This window comes from Propithecus coquereli, unplaced genomic scaffold, assembly GCF_000956105.1.
Source record: "Propithecus coquereli isolate 6110/MARCELLA unplaced genomic scaffold, Pcoq_1.0 Scaffold307, whole genome shotgun sequence".
Classification (NCBI taxonomy): Eukaryota; Metazoa; Chordata; class Mammalia; order Primates; family Indriidae; genus Propithecus; species Propithecus coquereli.
Window position 1 is genome coordinate 2,928,334 of NW_012148697.1, and position 21,039 is coordinate 2,949,372.

At 35.0% G+C, this 21,039-nt stretch overlaps 1 protein-coding gene across 1 annotated transcript in view; it reads left to right on the top strand.

Annotated features, from left to right (window-relative positions):
• The first annotated feature begins 967 nt into the window (after positions 1–967).
• The window catches only part of MAP3K2 (mitogen-activated protein kinase kinase kinase 2), a 38,511-nt gene continuing 18,439 nt past the window's right edge, over positions 968–21,039 (top strand). Inside the window, exons 1-11 of the mRNA XM_012649952.1 lie at positions 968–1,036; positions 3,389–3,507; positions 4,155–4,195; positions 6,036–6,135; positions 10,913–11,026; positions 11,414–11,501; positions 14,946–15,076; positions 15,977–16,056; positions 17,549–17,616; positions 17,785–17,877; positions 18,461–18,667. Of these exons, the coding sequence (XP_012505406.1) occupies positions 1,030–1,036; positions 3,389–3,507; positions 4,155–4,195; positions 6,036–6,135; positions 10,913–11,026; positions 11,414–11,501; positions 14,946–15,076; positions 15,977–16,056; positions 17,549–17,616; positions 17,785–17,877; positions 18,461–18,667 (1,048 nt within the window). The 5' untranslated portion in view covers positions 968–1,029. The remainder of the gene's footprint in view (positions 1,037–3,388; positions 3,508–4,154; positions 4,196–6,035; positions 6,136–10,912; positions 11,027–11,413; positions 11,502–14,945; positions 15,077–15,976; positions 16,057–17,548; positions 17,617–17,784; positions 17,878–18,460; positions 18,668–21,039) is intronic.

Sequence of the window (21,039 nt, forward strand, 5' to 3'; positions counted from 1 at the left end):
CCCCCCACTCCCGCCCCTGTTACCTCCAAATACCGTCACATCTTGTTTTTTAATATAAACATTTACAGTTATAAATTTTATCTCTACTTTAGATGCATCAAGCAGGTTTGGGCTTGTTGTGTTTTCATTTTCATTTATCTCAAAGTATTTTCAATTTCCCTTGTGATGACTTTTGACCCATTGGTTCTTTTTGTATGCTGTTTAATTTTCACTTATTTGTGAATTTCCCCAATTTCTTTCTGTTACCAATTCCTAATTTTGTTTTATTATTGTCAGGGAATAAACTTTGTGTGATTTCAGTCCATTTATAGTTACTGAGATTTGTTTTATTGCCTAACATGTGGTCTGTTCTAAAAAATGTTCTACATGTATTCGAGAAGAATGTGTATTCTGCCATTTTGAGGTTGAATGTTCTGTAGATATCTATGAAGTCTATTGGTTTTATAGTGTCCAAGTCTTCTGTTTACTCATTTTCTGTCTACTTTATTCATTATTGAAAGTGGAGCGTTAAAGTCTCCAACTCTTATTTTTGAATTGTGTGTTTCTTCCTTCCTTGTATTTTGAGACTTTGTTGTTAGGTATATATATAAGTTTATAATTGCTATATCTTGTTGATGAATTAGCCATTGTTCATTCTGAAATATCCTTTGTCACTAATAGCAATTTTTGTATCACAATCTATTTTGTCTGCTGTTAGTATAGCCACTCCAGGCCTCTTTTGGCTACTGTTTGCATAGTATATATTTTTCCATTCCTTTACTGTCAGCTTATTTTGTCTTGGAATTTAAAGTGTATCTGTTGTAGACATTATGTACAAGTTCAGTATCGCTTATCCAAAATGCTTGGGATCAGAAGTGTTTTGGATTTTGGATTTTTTCTTATTTTGGAATATTTGCTTATATATTTTTGTTTGTGGCTGTCTTTTCTGTTTCTTCTTATTAACATGTTTGTCATTTTAGCTTCTAAGGAAATAAAGAATGCTGATGGGAGAACCATTTTCCTAATTTTCAAATTGTTGAGCTGGTTGCCATGATGGGTGAGTTCAAACTAAAAGCATTTTTCAGCTACAATTAAAGGATAGAATGAGAGACACAAATTTTCTCTGTTATGTTATTATAAACTTTTTTATGAAGAAATTTTATACTGATATGGATTGTGATTTGCTTAGACTCTGATGGCAAGAGAGAAATGAAATGAAATTTCGTCATAATGTTAACTTAGTTTCGTTTTGTGCTCAGTTGACTGTCCTTTGAACATATGTCAGAAACCCACTACTGCTTCTGTGTGCCAGTTGGTCAGAGTCAGATATATCCTCTGGGCATCCTCACTGCCTATTGGGTCAACTCATAATCTTTACGATATTTATAACATGTCTAATCTGCCTAGTGCCCTGTAGCCACCATAGGGATTCTTAATAGCGCAAAGTAGTCTAATAATCATAAAAACAGAGCTTATTATAGTTTGGGCATGTTCAAACTATGTATGTATTAAGATCCTTTTGTGGATATTTTAGCTTACAACTTGTCAACCTCCCTAAAGTAAATTCCCTGCTGGTACTATCTACCATGTTATTCTTCAAGCCTGAAAAAGAAGGAACTCAATTAAATTGCCTTTTGTTTTGTATGTCATTTTCCTAAGATTTGAACTTTTGTTCTAATGGCCCTTTCCTTTTTTACATATCAATATGTGATAGAAAATAATACTAATTTTTCTTTTTTTTTTTTTTTCCTGTACTCATGTCTCTTAACAAGGAAGGTATATAGAAATGTGATAAGAGATTTTAGCCAGAGCCTCCTTGGGCATTTATTTATTTTGGCATTGTGATACTAAGCATATAAAAATGCCTAAATTCAAGTCTTAAAAGTTTTTTCTAATAAAATAATTAGAACAAATAGATACATTTAAGTATTAGTGTTCCTTTCTCCCCAGTATAGAATTAAAGATATTACCTTTCTCAAGAAGATCCCATCAACTTTATTCCAGTTGAGATCATTCTGAGCTTATCAGACTGAGGGGAAATTTATTTTTATCAATAAGTGACATATTTCTGGCATGGACCTATTGATGGTATACCTGTTGTGATTATATTGTACCCAACTGGCTCAGTTACCTATTTGGCTAAGTTAACATTGTGACAAAATTTTATTTTACAAAGAATACTTGTGAAGGATTATCAAATTTTCTCTTAACCTGGAATTTATTTTAAAAAAACCATGACAACCATTACTTTTAAATTTTAATGTGCAAATAATTTCACTATAGGATAGAATACGTTGAATGTTATTAAAAAGTAATAAATTCAAGAAGTCAGCTATTTTTGTGTTTGAAAGACTATTAAGGCTATGGAATTGTCAGATTTTTAAAAATGGCTTCCCTTGTAAGATATAGCATGTTTTAATTATTACTACTCTAGGAACATAAATTATATATTGTTCACCAAAATGATTACATTTTACAATGTAAACCGTGAAGTCTCTTGATTCCTTTATTTGCCATTTGTTGATTAGCATTAGTAGAATTGATTTACTGGTGAAAATCAATTAAGTTGCCCCTGAAGTCTTCCAGAGAGCTTATAATTGGCATTACTGGGAGGTACATGCTTATAATCTCAGAAAGAAATCTTCGATATGTTTGGAAGAGACTGAAAGTTCATGGTTCATGATCCTTTCCCTCAGTTTTACAGACTCGATACTTTTTCTAAGGAATGGATTTTTCTTCTTTTGTTACCTTTTAAATTATTACTGGCCAAAGTCATTAAATCGTCTATTTGTAGTCTTATTAAACTTTATGGTGAAAAAGTTTGAGAGAACATTTCCAAATACCAGTAGGCCAGTATCCACAGATGAAGCTTTTCTTTGTTTTGGACTCTTAAGTATTGATGAAAGAAAAAAAAAAAACTGTAAAAATGAAGTCTGTACTTTGAATATAAATACTAAATAATGATGGTATTTATACAAAGTTTATTTTTTCCCTACTTTTTTTTTTTTTTTAAGATTTTAGGTGTCTTGATGTTTTATTTAGGAGTCGGAAAAGAATTTGTTGTAACAAAGCTGTTTTGACCCATATACTAGGATATTAAATCATTCAGAGAATGAAAATGACTTTATCTCATCTATAAGTATCTTGTATGTGGACCTCTAGTCTGATGCTAGAGCTTGAGTCTAGTGCAATTTTAATGTTATCTGTCTTTAGGGTTTTTCTTTCCTTCAGTTTTTAAATAATTAAAATGTTATTTCACCCAAAGTATAGGCATTGAGAATGTTTTGGATGCATTTTTGCATTAAATTAATGTATTTTCTAAATAAATTTCTTTATAAATTTTGTATTTGCTGTCTATATATATGTTGAAGTTAAAATTCTGTATATGTGTTATTTCAAAAATACCTAGATGATCAGCAAGCTTTGGACTCAATAATGCAAGATTTGGCTGTTCTTCATAAGGCTAGTCGACCAGCATTATCCTTACAGGAAACTAGAAAAGCAAAATCTTCATCACCAAAAAAACAGGTATTTGTTTTAATAATAATTTAATAAGTATATTTTATTCTTTGAATTATTTTTCCTTAATATTCTAATCTTATGGAGGACTTGTGTTTTAGCCTTTATACTTTCGAATCAAGTATTTTGTTGTTGTTTGTTATACATTTTCCCATAGGAGTGTGCATTTTTTAAAAAAATGGTAGTTCCATTTAATGTGGTAACTGCTTTCCAGAGTTGATATTTCATCCATCTTTCAAGCACTTAAGATAGGCAAATTGTTTTATTTTGTTTTTCAAATAGTTTAGTTGGCATGTTTACAAATGAGGATGATTTGATTCTTATAAGTGAAATTAGTTTGGGATGCCAAGCATGAAAGGTGGAAATACAGTATTCCGTATTTTCCTCTAACAGGATCAGTGAAGTCTCCTACCCCTGATGCCGTCACTCATAGATCTTGGTACTCTTTCTGTGTTGCCCAGATTCAGCAACATAATTCTCAACTCAGCTTTTTGGCAGACACGATCAATTGACTGGAGCTGATACAAAAAATGAAAACTTCCTTCCCTCTCAGCTATATTTTAAATGAATGTTTGAGAAAGAAAATCATATAGAAATTCTAGAAATTTTATCTGATCTCTGAATGATTATGTGACTGATTTGTCATTTCATTACAGAATGACGTCCGAGTCAAATTTGAACATAGAGGAGAAAAAAGGTAAGGAAGGAAACATCACTTGTTGATTAATTGATTTAATCAAATGTATTCTGATTAAGCTATTAAAGGTTCTTTGATTTGAATGAAGTTTCATGGTTTACAAATTGAAAATAGGGGAGTCCTTGCTAATGTATAACATGAGCTTAGTTTCAAGATAGAATCCGTCAAAATTCAGGCTAAACATTAGAAATTATTAGTGTCTTTTCTTTGTAATATTAGGAAATAAATAAGGTCTGCATAATGCAGCCTTTAAATATTACAATTTCCTTTTTTTTTACTCAGTGCAAATTAAATATATTTTCTGTTATCATAATTGTATCATCCCTCCAAATACTATACAGAATTTATGTATGTGGACTTAACATTCACAGTTGTGGTTATTCTTAAGAGACCTCAGTGCTATGACATGCATTTCATTAGTAATGTTGAGGAAGGTCAGTTGGAATGGTGGCTGCAAACTGTTTAGTAGAGATGTAAACCTCGCTTTCCACTTGGTGTCTTTATCTCAGTGCAAAGTGGTGGTGGTGGTGGTAGTTGATGACAAAATTGGTAACAAGACCTAATAGGAGTTAGAGAAGATGGAATTTCATTTCTGCTATTAGTGTCTCATTGAATTAATTTAACCAAAAGTCTACTAGTTTTAAGGACTTTAAAATGGCTCACAGTCATATAACGTGAAGATGAAAACATATTTTACATTGAGATGTTTAAAAAGACCAGATATACCACAGAACTGTTGTCCAATTTACTTTTCTATTTAAGGTTCTTTTATGGATATTTTCCCAATTTTTAAATTTATTTGGGCCGGGCGCGGTGGCTCATGCCTGTAATCCTAGCTCTCTGGGAGGCCGAGGCGGGCGGATTGTTTGAGCTCAGGAGTTCGAAACCAGCCTGAGCAAGAGCGAGACCCTGTCTCTACTAAAAATAGAAAGAAATTAATCGGACAACTAAAAATACATAGAAAAAAATTAGCCGGGCACGGTGGCGCATGCCTGTAGTCCCAGCTACTGGGGAGGCTGAGGCAGGAGGATCGCTTGAGCCTAGGAGTTTGAGGTTGCTGTGAGTGAGGATGACTCCACGGCACTCTAGCCCGGGCAACACAGTGAGACTCTGTCTCAAAAAAAAAAAAAAAATTTATTTGGCACTATTTTTTGAGCACTTGCTATTAAATATATGCTAGGGCAGGCCTGGGAGGAATAATGTGAGCAAAGCAGACATGGTATCTCCCCTTGTGGGGCTTGCAGTCTATTCTGGTTGTCTCCCAGCTTTAGGTGCATGCTCTGTAAGGGCAGCACAGGCCAAGCCTTTGGGATATGGGAGGAAAACATAAGAATTTTTACTCGTTTTAAAATTGTAATCCTTTTAAAATATTTATTTTGGAAGTATACTTGTATGACTGTGGGCTCAAAAATGTTGAGTTGATGAGGATACAGAAATCAAAATTTCAGTCCCCAAAAAACAGCTTTATTGTTTTTAACAGTTTCATTACATTCTTTTGTGCAGATTTCACTAGTTAAGTTAAATCAGTTTTCCTCAATGGACATTTTACATTGCTCTTTAACATTCATGTGACAGTTTCAGTGCAAATTTAAAACTTCAGAAAATTTTGAAAATTTCCTTTTAAAAATTTTTATTAGGATAGAACAAACTTCAGAGTTTTCAAACTTTATGTTGAAAATTTGTGCACTTGATCAAAAAATGAGCTGTTGCAGTGTTTAAGTAAAGTGAACATTTACACAATTTTTACTTAATTTTCTATCCAACAAGAGATAACTGTTGCAAGTATATTACTTAACTTTGCCTAAGAAAATAAAATATTTTTAAAATTCTGTCTATATAGAATCCTTCAGTTCCCCAGACCAGTTAAACTGGAAGATCTGAGGTCTAAGGCTAAAATTGCCTTTGGACAGTCTATGGATCTGCATTATACCAATAATGAGGTAAATATGTAGAATTTAACTTGTAGTAGTTCTCATTTTGGAAAGTACTATGTTCATTTAAGAGAAGTCCTTTAGGACTATTATGTTTTTATTTAGGGATTGATAAATATATGGTATATTGGAGGAATGAAATATCACGAGTAAATTTAACTGGTTGAGATAGACTTTTTTCCTTTGTGGAAAATAATAGAAGGTGCTATTGTGCAAATAATTGAATGATAATCTATTATAGGAGAAAATATATGTATTACTTGTAAGTTTGCTGCTTATTTATGTTTTGTTTTTATTATGTGCACTTTTGATGAACTATCTTTTCATACTTTACACTTGGCTACAGACAGTAGAGCTTTGGTAGTCAGACAATTTAGTTAAAACTTAAAGGATTATTTTAATGTTGATTAGGACTTGATTAGATTATTATGCTGATGTTTAGGGGTCAGTACATGTGATCTTGAGGGCTTGCTTGGTACTGAGGAGCTATGCGTTGTGGGGAAACCCCTTTTTAATCTTGTAAAATTAGGATTGGATTAGATGATCTCTGAGGTTTCTTTTAGTTCTTGAGGTCCTCTGAGATCGCAAGATCTTGAAATCCTAAATTTTATAGGACAATTTGGTTTTTAATCTTCAAAAAATTTATTGAATTTTTCAGGTTATGACATGAGGTTTTTCAGGTTATGACTCACGTCTCCTCGTGAGTAGACTTTGTAGACCTATGGTAGAAGCAGACAATTAATAAATGAATTGCTTAAATATATGAAATTCTTTGAAGGAAATGCATAAAGTATTGAAATAGAAAATAAAAGCAAGGGCAGTAGGTGTCCTGTGTATAGCGTTAAGGAAGAACTAACTGAGGTGGTGATACTCATACTGAGATGTATGAAAAGCCAGCCCTCCAAAGAGGTTCAGGGAAAGAACAGGGCTGGTAGAGAGTGGCTTGAAAGTGGTGCATACCAGCAGTCCTAAGATGGAAAAGACTTACATGTTTCAGGAATAGGAAAAGTAGCAGTAAGGATGGAGTGACAATGGAGAGCTTAGTAAAAATTGATGCAAGAGGACATGTGAAAGTGCTTTGCAAATGTTAAAGCATTGTGCAAATAAAATTATTTGAAAATATTAGATTTTAAATGAATTATTGTTAATTTAAAGCTAAAGAAAATGCTAATGTAGCTTGTCTAAAGAAACCACTTACACCTCACTTGGACATGAAAATATTTTGATAAGCAAAAATCTGTATTCTAAACAGTTAGTATACCTGAACAAAGTGATGAGTACTGTACTATAGTAATACCTTGAAATTTTATTTTGCAGATACTTTTTAGGGTTTCCAGTTAGTCGTAAACACATCATGCTGGCTATTCCTATCTCAGCACTTACTATTATTTCTGTTTGTGCTGGCCAGATTTTCAGCTGCCAGCCCCTTAGGCTCTTGAGGGCTTTCCAGAGGTGTGGCCATGGGGGTTGAAGTATACACAGGGAGGAGGGAAATGGGAGGTGGGCCTCAAGGGTGGGTGGGGGTGGGGATGGAAGGACTCCACTTGCCCACAGTGGTAACTTGCTGATAATGCACCCTTTATGGACCTCCTTTCTTTCCCTGTCTTCTCGATTCCCTTACCAGTGTTTCCCGGTATCTTTTTTTTCATAAATGACTTGAACTTGAATCATTATCCCCAACTATGATTCAAGGGAACCAGAAGTATTTTTTTTTTTTTCTTTTGGTCTAAAATTGTGTCATGAAAAACTTTAAGACTATAATATTGTCTTTTAAAAAAAATTTTTTTTTTTTTTATTTTGAGACAGAGTCTCACTGTGTTGCCTGGGCTAGAGTGCCGTGGCATCAGCCTAGCTCACAGCAACCTCAAACTCCTGGGCTCAAGCGATCCTCCTGCCTCAGCCTCCCAAGTAGCTGGGACTACAGGCATGTGCCACCATGCCCGGCTAATTTTTTCTATATATTTTTAGTTGTCCGATTAATTTCTTTCTATTTTTAGTAGAGACGGGGTCTCACTCTTGCTCAGGCTGGTCTCAAACTCCTGAGCTCAAACAATCCGCCCGCCTCGGCCTCCCAAAGTGCTTTTTTATATCAAAATACTTAGGGGGGGTACAGATGTTTCTGTTACATGGCTTGAGTTAGGGCTACAAATGTGCCCATCACTTGAATAGAGTCAGGGCTATAAGTGTGCCCATCACCTGAACAGTGTTCATTGTACCTGTTAGGTGGGTTTTTGCCTCTCACCTCTTTGCTCCTACCCCTGCTTGATTTCTGTATTGTCTTTATTGGTAGCCAGCCTAGTAGGTCTACCAAAAAAACAAGGTTAATTTGGCATGATTTGTCCATATAACTGTGCTGGCTCCTGGAATTGCTGTTTCTCTTAAGAGTTATTTGTTTATGTAATTTTTTCTGGGGTTTTCTTGAGGATTGACATCAAGCTAACTGTAGTTTCAAGAACTCTTTCCCATTTTCTAAAAATAGAAAATTTCTCCATTTTTAGTTTATTTTTCTCATGCTTTCTGAAGGATTTCTGTGAGTGGTTCTGCCATTATGTTTGGGTGGCCTCTTGGCAGGAATGTGGTAGAGATGGCATTAGGATAAGATTACATTTAAGATTTCTTGCAACCCTGAGATTCTGTAAGAATCTGTGGTTCTTCTGTAAGTTAACCATGTCCTGATTCATGTGACACATTGTCCCAAACTGAATACATCATCTTGGACATTGTGGGTCCTAGGGAAAATCTTATACAGACAGGATGTTAATTTTGTGAACCTGCAGACAAGCAAATAACTAGTATATTTATACTGCATGTTATTCTACTTCTATAAATATTTTTTTCTAGTGTAATATAAATTCCTCTGTTCAAAATGAACTGCTATTCTATAAACTTCCAGTTTGTTAGAATTGAAACAACCAGGAAATTTAAGCTGGGATTGGTTGGATTTGTTAGGTTGGCTCCTCTCTAATAAGGTGGCTTTGTGTGTGTCTTTGAGTGTGGTGCTGTGGGGCATGGATATGGAGGTGTTCAGGCAAAGTGAAGGTTTTCTTAAATTGTTCCCATTTTAGATGAGTGGAGCCAGAAAACCTTTTTATGGGCTATTTCTATACTTCACTATGTAAACTCAGGAAGATAATTCACTTCTTTCAAGTTTAACTTCTATTTAAGGTGTTCTTAGACTCAATTTTAAGTTTCCTTTCCAGAAAGGATTTATATCAACAAACAACTGATTTATCACAAATAAGTCAGAGGGAAATAGATTTCACAAATGAGGCTGAAATTAATTCACCAAGCAGGACAGCATTCTGTGATTTATTTAGTATAATTTAGATAAGCTGGGACTTGTTCTTGACTCTTAGTCCTCATTTTACAGCTTGTAATAGGTGGCCTTAGAACACAGATGGGATCACATCAAGACTGTAGGCAGTGTCTAAGCTGCTGCAGGCGTTACTTCGGGATGTCCACATTTTACAGCCAAAAACTGAAGAAGAGCAGAATCATTTATGTTCATATTTGGTTACTGCCATTTAAATAAGTGTTTTTTTTCCCCCAAAAGCAGCAGTATCTTGGAAAAATAAGCAATCCAATTATAAATAAATATATAGTAAATATGTATTAAGCTCTTCCTCTCCAATGAAAATTTTAACAAGTGTGGAATATGTTCACTTGTTTTTATTCTATCCCCCTTTCAATGAAGTGGAATATACTTTGAAGTTATTGACAAAGTCTTCTTAAGCTACTAAGTTGACGTTTTTGGGAAAAAAGTATTTTGATTTTCTTAAATTGTGTGAATCACACTTTTCCTCATAGACCTCAGGTGCTTTTGTCCTGTATAGCATCTGATCCGTGAGAGGACTGATGAAAGCAGATTCCACATTCAGTGTTTACTATGGGTTGGCTAACCCATTTAGCTTACTTGTTGTAGGGTGTAGTGGTCAGATCACCATGCTCAGAGAGATGAACCCCAGGTGGGCAGTAGATTGCAAGTATATTACTAATGGCACCCTCTATGACAGCTATCCCCCATGGCAGATGCTCAGGATGCTGGTATGTTCCAGCACACCAGGTGAGAGTACAAATCTGTGGTTACTATGGAAAAAGAACTATGAGCTGCATCTATTCGGGGGCCGGGTGTGGTGGCTCACGCCTGTAATCCCAGTGCTCTAGGAGGCCAAGGCGGGAGGATCGCTTGAGCTCAGGAGTTTGAGACCAGCCTGAGCAAGAATGAGACCCTGTCTCTACTAAAAATAGAAAAATTAGATGAGCATCATGGCCTATGCCTGTAGTCCCAGCTACTTGGGAGGGTGAGGGAGGAGGATCACCTGAGCTCAGGAGTTTGAGGTTACAGTGAGCTATGATGACACATTGCATTCTACCTTGGGTGACAGAGCAAGACACTATCTCTAAAAAAAAAAAAGTTGCATCTATTCAGATGAAAAGATGATCTGTGTGTATTCTTTAATGTTTTTTTTGTGGTGAATATACTGTAACTTAAGCAGTATTATGGAAATATTCTAGAAAATTAATCTTTAAATATATTTTATAGAAAAATGTGATGATTAATAAAGCAAAATTTTAAAGCATTTATTCATATTCATTGCATGATTTTAGTGGTGGTAGGATGGGAAGAACAGAACAATCTAGATAGATTGTTCAAACTTTCGCGATAGTAACAAATCAAAAAGCAAGGTATTTTAACATTTATAATTCCCTAGTAGTAGAGATGCTGTGGAAGAATTTGACACCTAGTGAGATGGTTGCCTAATTCCTTCTGTTCCTTTTTGTTTAGTTGGTAATTCCATTAACTACCCAGGATGACCTGGACAAAGCTGTGGAACTGCTGGATCGTAGTATTCATATGAAGAGCCTAAAGATACTACTTGTAATAAATGGAAATACACAGGTATGAATTGGGATTTTTTTTTCTGGTAAGAATTATAGGACTTATGCCTGAAAGTTAATATATGAAACATAGTTATATTCTGTAATCACTGATATATTTTCAGTATAATTAAATGTAAATTTATGTACTTTAATTGCTATAGTTTAATATCCTTGCTCTGTAAAACCAGAGTCACAATTATAAATAAGTATAATATATTTTACACATGAAACTAATAGATACTGACAATTTGGGAAGAATTATGTTAGAATTAAAATTTCAAGGAGTAGAAGACTTGATAAGGCCCACAAACAATATAGAATAGCTAGATTGCATTTGGTAGGGGAGAGATTCTGTTTAAAGCCCCAGAGAGGAAGAATAGCACTAATTGTCTTTTTTCCTTTATAGGCTACTAATTTAGAACCATTGCCATCACTAGAAGATTTGGATAATACACTGTTTGGAGCAGAGAGGAAAAAACGGCTTTCTATAATAGGTAAAGCTAATGTCTACATTATGAAATGGGTGATTTCTCAATTTCTTCTCCATCTTTTAATGTAGGGGCAGCACCTAAACATATTGCTGATAAATAGCATTCTGTTTCTGTACTTTGTGTAATTTAACTAAGTTAAACTACATTTTAATATCTGATGTCCCTTGGAAATTCTTTTCAAGTATTGTGGGATTAGATAATCTCCAATTTAAATTCCTTGTTTATATACCCATGGTATTTAAATGTTTAACAAATTCAAATAAAACCTTGAAGAGGTTTTAATTGTACAAATAGAATGGAAGAAAAAATTAAAAGAAGTAATTCTAGTATATTACAATCAATAGATATACTAGATTCTAAGTTCATGAGCCTTTCTCTAGGGTTTTAGTTATCACCAAGAATGCTGTCAAAATAAAGATTGTTAAGAACTTTCAGATTATGCTTTATTATTACTTTATTAGCATTCAGTTTTTATTTGCCATTAATAATGTATTATTCTAATTAAGCTTATGGTATAAGGAAATAAGGATCCTGTGTGCTGTGTTTTAAGGAGACTTTATTAGCAAGGCACGGGCTAGGCAGTGGTGCTCTAAACCCCCCCAGTTTTGTGCATCTTCTTCAATTTATATAAAACATTGATAATCTACATTTTTATATGATAAAAGCATTATATTGCTCAAAACACTGCTGATATAAATGTTTTTAATAGAGAGGGCAGTGGATATGATCATTAAAAATACCATGACAGCATATATGAGGGATAGATTTGAAGGGGAAAAGCTGGAGATGAGAAACAGATGAATAGGGAGGAAGCAGGAGAGTGGGGCAAAATAGATGTGGTTGGGAATCTAAAAAAGACTGGTCACAGAAGAGGGTTGTTAATAATGCAAGAAAAGATTAAATTAGCATGTGAACCACCAAAAAATATATATATTATTCATCTTCTCTTTTGGTTCCCAGGAAAAGCTATTTTATGACCATTCTTTTCTAAGTGTCTGCCTTATATAAGTCCTACTTTTGGTTTCAGAAGTGCTAGAAATGTGAGCAGCAGAGATTATATGCAAATAAAATAAAAATGGCTTGTCCTCATTTGGATATATTTTGATATAATTTTAAAATTTGGTGAAAGAACATTTGAGATACGTGAATTCAAATTCTAGCTCTCTGATTAACCTGAGACCAGTAAACTTGTTTGCATTTTTAAATCATGTGATTATTATAGCAATAAATTGAGAGAACATTTGTAAAGAACATTTTATTTTTCAAACTAGAAAGCATGACTACTACTAATTGTGCATTTTTTATTCCCCATTTCTCATCACATTATAATACCTGTCATTTTAAAGTAAAAAACTACCAATTTGGGGCCAGGTGTGCTGGCTCACTCCTGTAATCCTAGCACTCTGGGAGGCTGAGGCGGGAGAATTGCTTGAGGTCAGGACTTCAAGACCAGCCTGAGCAAGAGTGAGACCCCGTCTCTCCTAAAAATAGAAAAAAAATTAGCCAGTCAACTAAAAATAGAAACAAAAATTTAGCTGGGCATGGTGGCGCGTGCCTGTAGTCTCAGCTACTCAGACGGCTGAGGCAGGAGGATCACTTGAGCCCAGGAGTTTGAGGTTGCTGTGAGCTAGGCTGATGCCATGGCACTCACTCTAGCTCTGGCAACAGAGCAAAAACTCTGTCTCAAAAAAAAAAAAACAAAACTGCCAGTTCACTTTAATTGCATTAGACAGAACAAGCTTAAATTCACTGAAGTGACATTTTAAATTCATTTTGAATTAAAATTGCACTGAATACCTCAATCTTATTCGAATAAATATTCGTGTTTGACTTCAGTGCCAGCATAAAAAGAAACTAGAAAATCTAAGTATAGAATTACTGGTCTTTTATTGGCACTTCTTTAAACTTGGAATGGCTTTGATGGATATAACCATTATCTTTTTTTCTTGTATGTTGACAGTTATTCTCTTTAATTATTCTCTTTAACTCTCTTTGGATTGAGAACATATGCTGGTGTGTATATCTCAACCAATAGTGCGTTGGCATACTCATCACTAACAAAAATTAAGAAAAATGAGTTGCCAAGTAAGGAGATGAAATTTTCATAGCCTTTTTTCTTCCCTGTCTCCTTTTAGTATAATAAATTGAGTATATTGATCTTTTATAAACAAGAGTATATAGAAGGCATAAAAATATTAGGAACTAATGTGATCATTGTGGCTACAATTGATATGAAGTCTAAATCAACCCTGACTCAAAGTCGAGCACCTAATCATTTTACAGACCAGTACAGACAGTGCTTTCTTTTATGCACATCTCTTGGTAAACATTTTTCTGTTTTTCCGTATCTCATGAACAAGTGTTGGCATGTGCTTACAATGACCCCTTTACATACGGCTAAAGCCTTTTTTGCTTTAAATTTGACTAGAACTTAAATGCTCTCATAACATTGCCATATCTGTTTTATAGTTCAATTTTAATTTAATTTTATTTTATTTTTGGCCATTTAAAGGACTTAATATAGTTTAATTTTTAAAAATTACAAGGAAAGGGGAGAAACTGTATTAATAATCATAGCATCATTTCCATGGAACCAGGTCAAATAAAGTAGGTTATTATCTCCTAAGAAATATGATGTATTGAATGAACTATCTTAAATGAATGCCAGATTCTCTGTTTTTCTAAACTACGAAGAAATTCAAATTCCAAGAATATAACTTACCACAAAAAAGCCTAATTTTAAGTACCCAAAAATAAAATCCAGGATTCCAAATTGAAGATAACCTAGTAGGGGCTAAATGACAAAGTGATTCTCACTTTAGGTTTCCAAAGATTAAAGAGAGGAAATGGAAAGGATGTCATGGAGCCAAGTGTGTAAAGCATATGTTCTTAGGATAATTTTACCATCACAACACCCCTCGCAAGTAAGGGATGTTTACTTGCACATGTTTACAGATGAGGAAACAGGTTCATGAAGATTGCGTAGCTCTCCCAAGACACAGGTGGTAAATAACTGGAACTGGAATTTAAACTGAGGTCTGATTGCAGAGCCCATGTTCTTTCACTACATCGTTATGCCTTTTATAAATTATATTAAAAGCTAACATATACTTCGGTATGAGTGACCTCTGAAAGTTCAGGAGCAGTGGCATTTATGGAAAAACCTGTATGGTTTTTCCCACCAGCAGTCAGAAGACCCCATGCTACCTAGTAAGCATAAATGAATATTACAGTGGGGTTAATAACTATAGCAGGGTGCTAATTTACAGAGGGTATAAAAACATTTGATGTTTTATAATCATGAATATTCTGAGAAGTTTTTAATAAAAACTGAATTTAATTTGTTGGAATTATTATTGATATATTTCAGAAATATAACCTATTTAATTAAAGCAAAAATTGATTTCTTTGCTGATAATATAAATCATATAATTTTTCTCCTTTGAGGTTCTACTAGTAGAGATAGAAGTTCCCCTCCCCCAGGATACATTCCAGATGAATTACACCAGGTTGCCCGGAATGGGTCATTCACTAGTATCAACAGTGAAGGAGAGTTCATTCCAGAGAGCATGGACCAAGTAAGCAAAAGTTCGGTGTGGTTTTTAATTTTATTTAAAGGGATGTCATCAGGATCAGTATGATTTGGCAGGTACCTGGTTGTGTGTGTGTGTGTGTGTGTGTGTGTGTGTGTGTGTGTGTGTGTGTTACCTCTTCTTCCCAAATCTTTCTTCTTAACAAAATTGTAAAAATATATGAAAATGCCCACTAATTTACGTGTACCTGTATGTATTGATGTATAAACAAGGCTGGAATGAAGCTGGTTTTTCTATATTGCTTATCTCTAAGTAAGTGAATGAATGATGAAGGCATTTGCTTTATAATCCTGGGATTAATATTCAGATTTTTTTAACATTTGAAAGAAAGCATAAAACCACAAATATTCAACTTTGTGAAACCGAGGTTTGTGAACTTTCTAAAACACTTTTTAAAATGCTTCAGTTTTTTTTAGTATTGAAATGTTTTCATGACGTTGCTGTTAATTCCTTACCCCATTGCATTGGGTGCACACACTGCTGCACAACTTCACCCTTTCTAATACTGTAGCAGTCTCAGTGTCATTAATCTTAATTTGGGTGGGACTATTGTTCAGTTTCAGAGCGCAAAATTATGTGAAGTGTTTTAGTTTTTAATTACTTAGTAATCTATAGAGAAATATTTTTCTCTTAGGAAATTTTGAAGTTGTGGCTTATACAGGGGACATTTAAAAATGAGTAACTCTGGAGTGACCCTTATTAGGTATGGAGCTCTAAGATTATGGTGAGGGTTGCACAACTCTCAGTATTCTAAGAGCCATTGAATTGTGTACTTTAATTGGGTGAATTTTATGTTACATGATTATATCTTAATAAAGCAGTTTTTTTAAAAGTAACTTTTGATTCTATCAGATTGAATCATGATAGAACTCTTTATTTTCCTAGATGCTGGATCCATTATCTTTAAGCAGCCCTGAAAATTCTGGCTCAGGAAGTTGTCCATCACTTGACAGTCCTTTGGATGGGTAATATTGATTGTAGTTTTGTTTTTTAATACATGTGGGTAAATGTGCATACAGATAGCATGTTGAATTATAAGTAAATTTCTGTTGTGCTTATTCAGAGGGATATAAGTAATTGATATTTGTCAATAATGATGGCAAGTGAATTTTTCCACTGTGTGGATAAATCCTTTAACCTCATGGGACTCAGTGTCTTTATTAGTTAAAATGATAACTGATTGTAATATTTTGAGTATTCCTGCTTGCCAAAATTGTGTCTTTGAAGGCAAATACAAACTGAGAAATTATGTACATTTACTTTTTTTTTTTTGAGACAGAGTCTCAACTCTGTTGCCTGGGCTAGAGTGCCATAGCTTCAGCCTACCTCACAGCAACCTCAAACTCCTGGGCTCAAGCAATCCTACCGCCTCAGCCTCCCGAGTAGCTGGGACTACAGACATGCACCACCATGCCTGGCTAATTTTTTCTATTTTTAGTTGTTTGGCCAATTTCTTTCTATTTTTAGTAGAGATGGGGTCTTGCTCTTGCTCAGGCTGGTCTCAAACTGCTGAGCTCAAACGATCCTCCCGCCTCGGCCTCCCAGAGTGCTAGGATTACAGGCCTGAGCCACTGCACCCGGCCTTGGAGATTTCTTGAGTTATTAATATTTCACCTGTTGAGGATTATGTTCATTCTGGTACCAGATTAGAAATAATTTACATTCTTGGTAATTGTGGCCCAGTGTGTTAGTTGTCATTTCAAAAACTAAAGTTACTTTTCTTTTGTGAAATAGCTGTTCAGGAATGAGCAGTATCAAGTTGCAAACCATGAATTTTTTTGTTACCAGTGCTCCCTCTCCTGGTCTCAGTAGGACAGTGTTCTTGGTGGTCACCCTGTAGCACACAAAGAAGAGTCAATATTAAAATCTTTAGTTGTTTAATCTCCTCAGGGATTGCTATATGGGAGCAAATTCAGAAAAGATAACTAATACCATGTGGAAATGTGCATTTAATTTTCTCTGGTCTATGTATATGAAACCTCACTGTTAATATCTGCCTCAGGGTAGACATTTAAGAAATTCAATAGTAATGAGAAAGCTACATATTGAATACTATTTGCAAAGCACTATCTTGAGCGCTTTACTTGTATACATTTGATGAGTTGGAAATTATTATTTCCTTTTTATAGTTGCAGAAACAGTCTTGGAAAATTAGTGTCAGGGTTTCACAGTTAAGTGGCAGAGCTCAGAAGGAAACACAGGTGTTTCCAAAAACCTATGATTCCAAAGTATATCATTCTCAAAGCTAGGCTTTTTGCCTACATGTACCAAATAAGTGTTTAAAAAGAAGTTTCTCTTTTTTAGTTTTAACCTTTGGAGTGAGCGCCTTTACACACACACACACACACACACACACACACACACACACACACACAGAGATATTGCTTAAAGATTTTTTTTAAACTGTCCTGTTTTACATACTTTCTCTTAATTTAATGTGACATTTTCTGTTTATAGAGAGAGCTATCCAAAATCACGAATGCCTAGGGCACAGAGCTACCCAGATAACCATCAGGAATTTTCAGGTTAGATTTTATAAATTCTAAACATTGAAATGTTTATGTTATTGGATAATGTTTTGTCTAGGAGGGAGAGGGGAGATTTTTGAAAAATCAAATAAAAATCTGTAAATGTGCTTTTCATTATTAAAAATATTTGACTTTTTAAAAACATGATTTTATGTTTCTTAGCAGATTATGATAACCCTATCTTTGAGAAATTTGGAAAAGGAGGAACATATCCAAGAAGGTATCATGTTTCATATCATCATCAAGAGTATAATGACGGTAAGTTTCTGGCAATTTGACCACAAGAACAGTTTGTTAAAAATCTCAAAAACAATAAAAATCAATATAAAATTTTTAAAAAGTCTCATATTTGTGTAATACCATTAGAAATAAATTTGTTCCTAAATCACTTTGTTTTCTGGTTAAAACAGCTTTTGTGAGGAGTGTGGGTCATAACTAAAACTACAATGACATTTTAGCTTTGTGTCACTTATCTCATAATACTTGTCTTTCCCTTAAAAGGAGTAATTTTTGAATGGTATTAATTAGAAAATTACTCCTTGATGATGAAATTCATATTTGCAGTATCCCTTTAAGAAAAAAAACTTTCTACCTATAAACTTTCAAATCTTTGTTTTATATTTTAAAATCATTATTGGAAATGAGAGTAAAATATTTTTTCTCTTTTTTATCTAAAAGTGAGGGGATGCTTTTATATGATTTGTGTTTTGCCATAAGAGATTATTTGAATTTGGATTCAGATCCTGTTTATTTTTTCCCTCCCAATCATTGCTGTTTCAAATACTTTTAAAACATAACATATTAATAAAAGGTATAAGGTAATTCTGTTTTCATTTTTTAGGTCGTAAAACTTTTCCAAGAGCTAGAAGGACCCAGGGGACCAGCTTCCGGTCTCCTGTGAGTTTCAGTCCTACTGATCACTCCTTAAGCACTAGTAGTGGAAGCAGTATCTTCACCCCAGAGTATGATGATAGTCGAATAAGAAGAAGGGGAAGTGACATAGACAATCCTACTTTGACTGTAATGGACATCAGCCCACCCAGCCGTTGTAAGTAATAGAAATTGGCATAGTGAAGTATATAGCAAAACCTTTGCAGAATTTTACAGTATTAAAAGGAATAAATACCTAGCAAGTCCTCAGGGTGAGATGAACTCCTCGAAAGAGGTAATGGTGCTGTTTCTAAAAATGGTTGGAATGTCAGGTATAAGCATGGTATCACTGCTAATTAGATAATTCTGTCCTTTGCTTTATTAGGGAATGATTAACAACTAGTCATTTTTTTCATTCATTCAGTCTATATATCTTTGAGTGCCTAGCACTGAGATTTTAAACATGACCTCTAAGACAGTCTAATGGGGAGAATGATATGTGGAGAAATAATTACAGTACAGCATTTAATCTAAATCTTAAATGTGGCTAGAAATTCACTAGTTAAGGAGCTAACAGGTGCAAGAGGCCATGGCATATTCTGAAAATGAGGAGTAGTTCATTTCGGGGTGATGTCAGGGATCTTACTTGAGACAGTAGGAATAGGCCTACAGTGGTAACTAAGACCACATTCCAAAGTATTTGGACTCTATCATGTAAGCAGTGCATACAGAGATTCTTGTTCAAAGGTACTTATTGCAGCACAATTTACATACCCAAATTCCTCTTTTTTGTGCTAGTATCATCATAGTTTATTTTACATCTCTGACTCCATGCTACGTTGCTGTTATTTTTGCTGTAGACAGCTCTCATTTAAAGAGATCAAAAATAAGAGAAGAATGTCTTTTATATATACCTTCAGTTTATTTCTTCTTCTTTTTTTTTGAGACACAGTTTATCTTTGTTGCTTGGCATGATCATAGCTCATAGCTCACTGCAACCTCAAATTCCTGGGCTCAAGTGATGCTCCTGCCTCAGTCTCCCAAGTAGCCAGGACTACAGGCCCATACCACCACACCCAGCTAATTTTTCTATTTTTTGTAGAGACAGGGTCTCGCTATGTTGCTCAAGCTGGTCTTAAACTCCTGACATCAAATGATCCCCCCTCCTCAGCCTCCCAAAGTGCAAGGATTATAGCTACTACACCTGGCAGCCCTGTTGAGTCTGTTCATGATCCTATTGAAGGAATTCTTTATTTCTGTTACTGTTTTTTATTTCAAGCATTTTCATTTGCCTCTATCCTGCAGTTCCCATCTCTTTGCTGAAATTCTCTGTGCATGCATGTTGTCTACCTTTTCCATTAGGACCTTTAACATATTACCCATAGGTATTTTAAATTTTCTGTCTGACTCTCTTGAGTCTGATTGTGTTGATTGCTTTCTCTTTTGATTTTTTTTGGGGGGGGGAGGGGGTTTGCTTTTTTTGTGTGTGTCTCATAATTTTACTTTGAATGCCAGACATCGAGTATAGAACAGTGGAGACTGAGGTAAATAGAATTTATGCCTGGAAATAGGCACAGATGATCTTCTACTAGGCAATTATTGTGGGAGTTTGAGTGAATCTAGTCAGGAGTTGTGCTGGGTTTGGATTTTGTTGTGGCTGCGGTCCCTGTGCACCACTGACTTCAGGTTCCTTTAGTTATCTTGTGCTGCTTTTCTGGAGGGATTTTCTTAATGGTCCTGCTCCACCCTCAGCCTTTGGCCTTCCTGTGTGCCTACTTCTCAGAGAGGGAGGGTCTGTCTCTCTGTGCCCTTGTCCCTTTCTCAGTAGATTGCTGCAATTTTTTAGCATAGTATACGGGAGGTAGAATGGAGGGTTCTCTGTTATCCTGTCCACCTTCAGTCTTAGGTAGGCTTAATTTCCCTGGTTCTCAGAGATGGGCTTTCTCAGGGATCCTGCCCATCTTCCAGGAGTAGGAGAACTCTAATGGTCAAGCCAGAGAGGGTTTCCAGCCCCTCTTTCAGGGATAGAGCTTTCTTTCTTTCTATTCCCCTAGCATTAGTGGGGTTTTTACTCATAACCTGGTGGTGACAGGTTTTTGCTGCTCTTCCTCCAGCAGTTTAAGGCTCTTATTTGTTAGAGGAGAAGGCTTTGGGAGGAGCTTTCTACCTTTCCCATAATAGTGGGCCATTCCCCTTCTCCAGGCCTCGACCACCAAGGGAGGCTTTCTCTGGTCTCCTGCTCCTGAGAGTGCATAGTAGTGGGCCACAGAAAAGACTTTGAGCAGGTGTGAACTCACCTGTGTCTGGATCTCCCAAAGGTTCAGAATGCTTACCAACTCACACTTGTTAAAAATGGAGCTGAAATATGGAGATATCTTAAAGAGATACAAGTAGAAGTACCATTCGATCCAGCAATCCCATTACTGGGTATCTACCCAAAAGACCAAATGATATTGTACAAGAAAGACACCTGCACCCGAATGTTTATAGCAGCACAATTCACAATTGCAAAGATGTGGAAACAACCCAAGTGTCCATCAATACATGAGT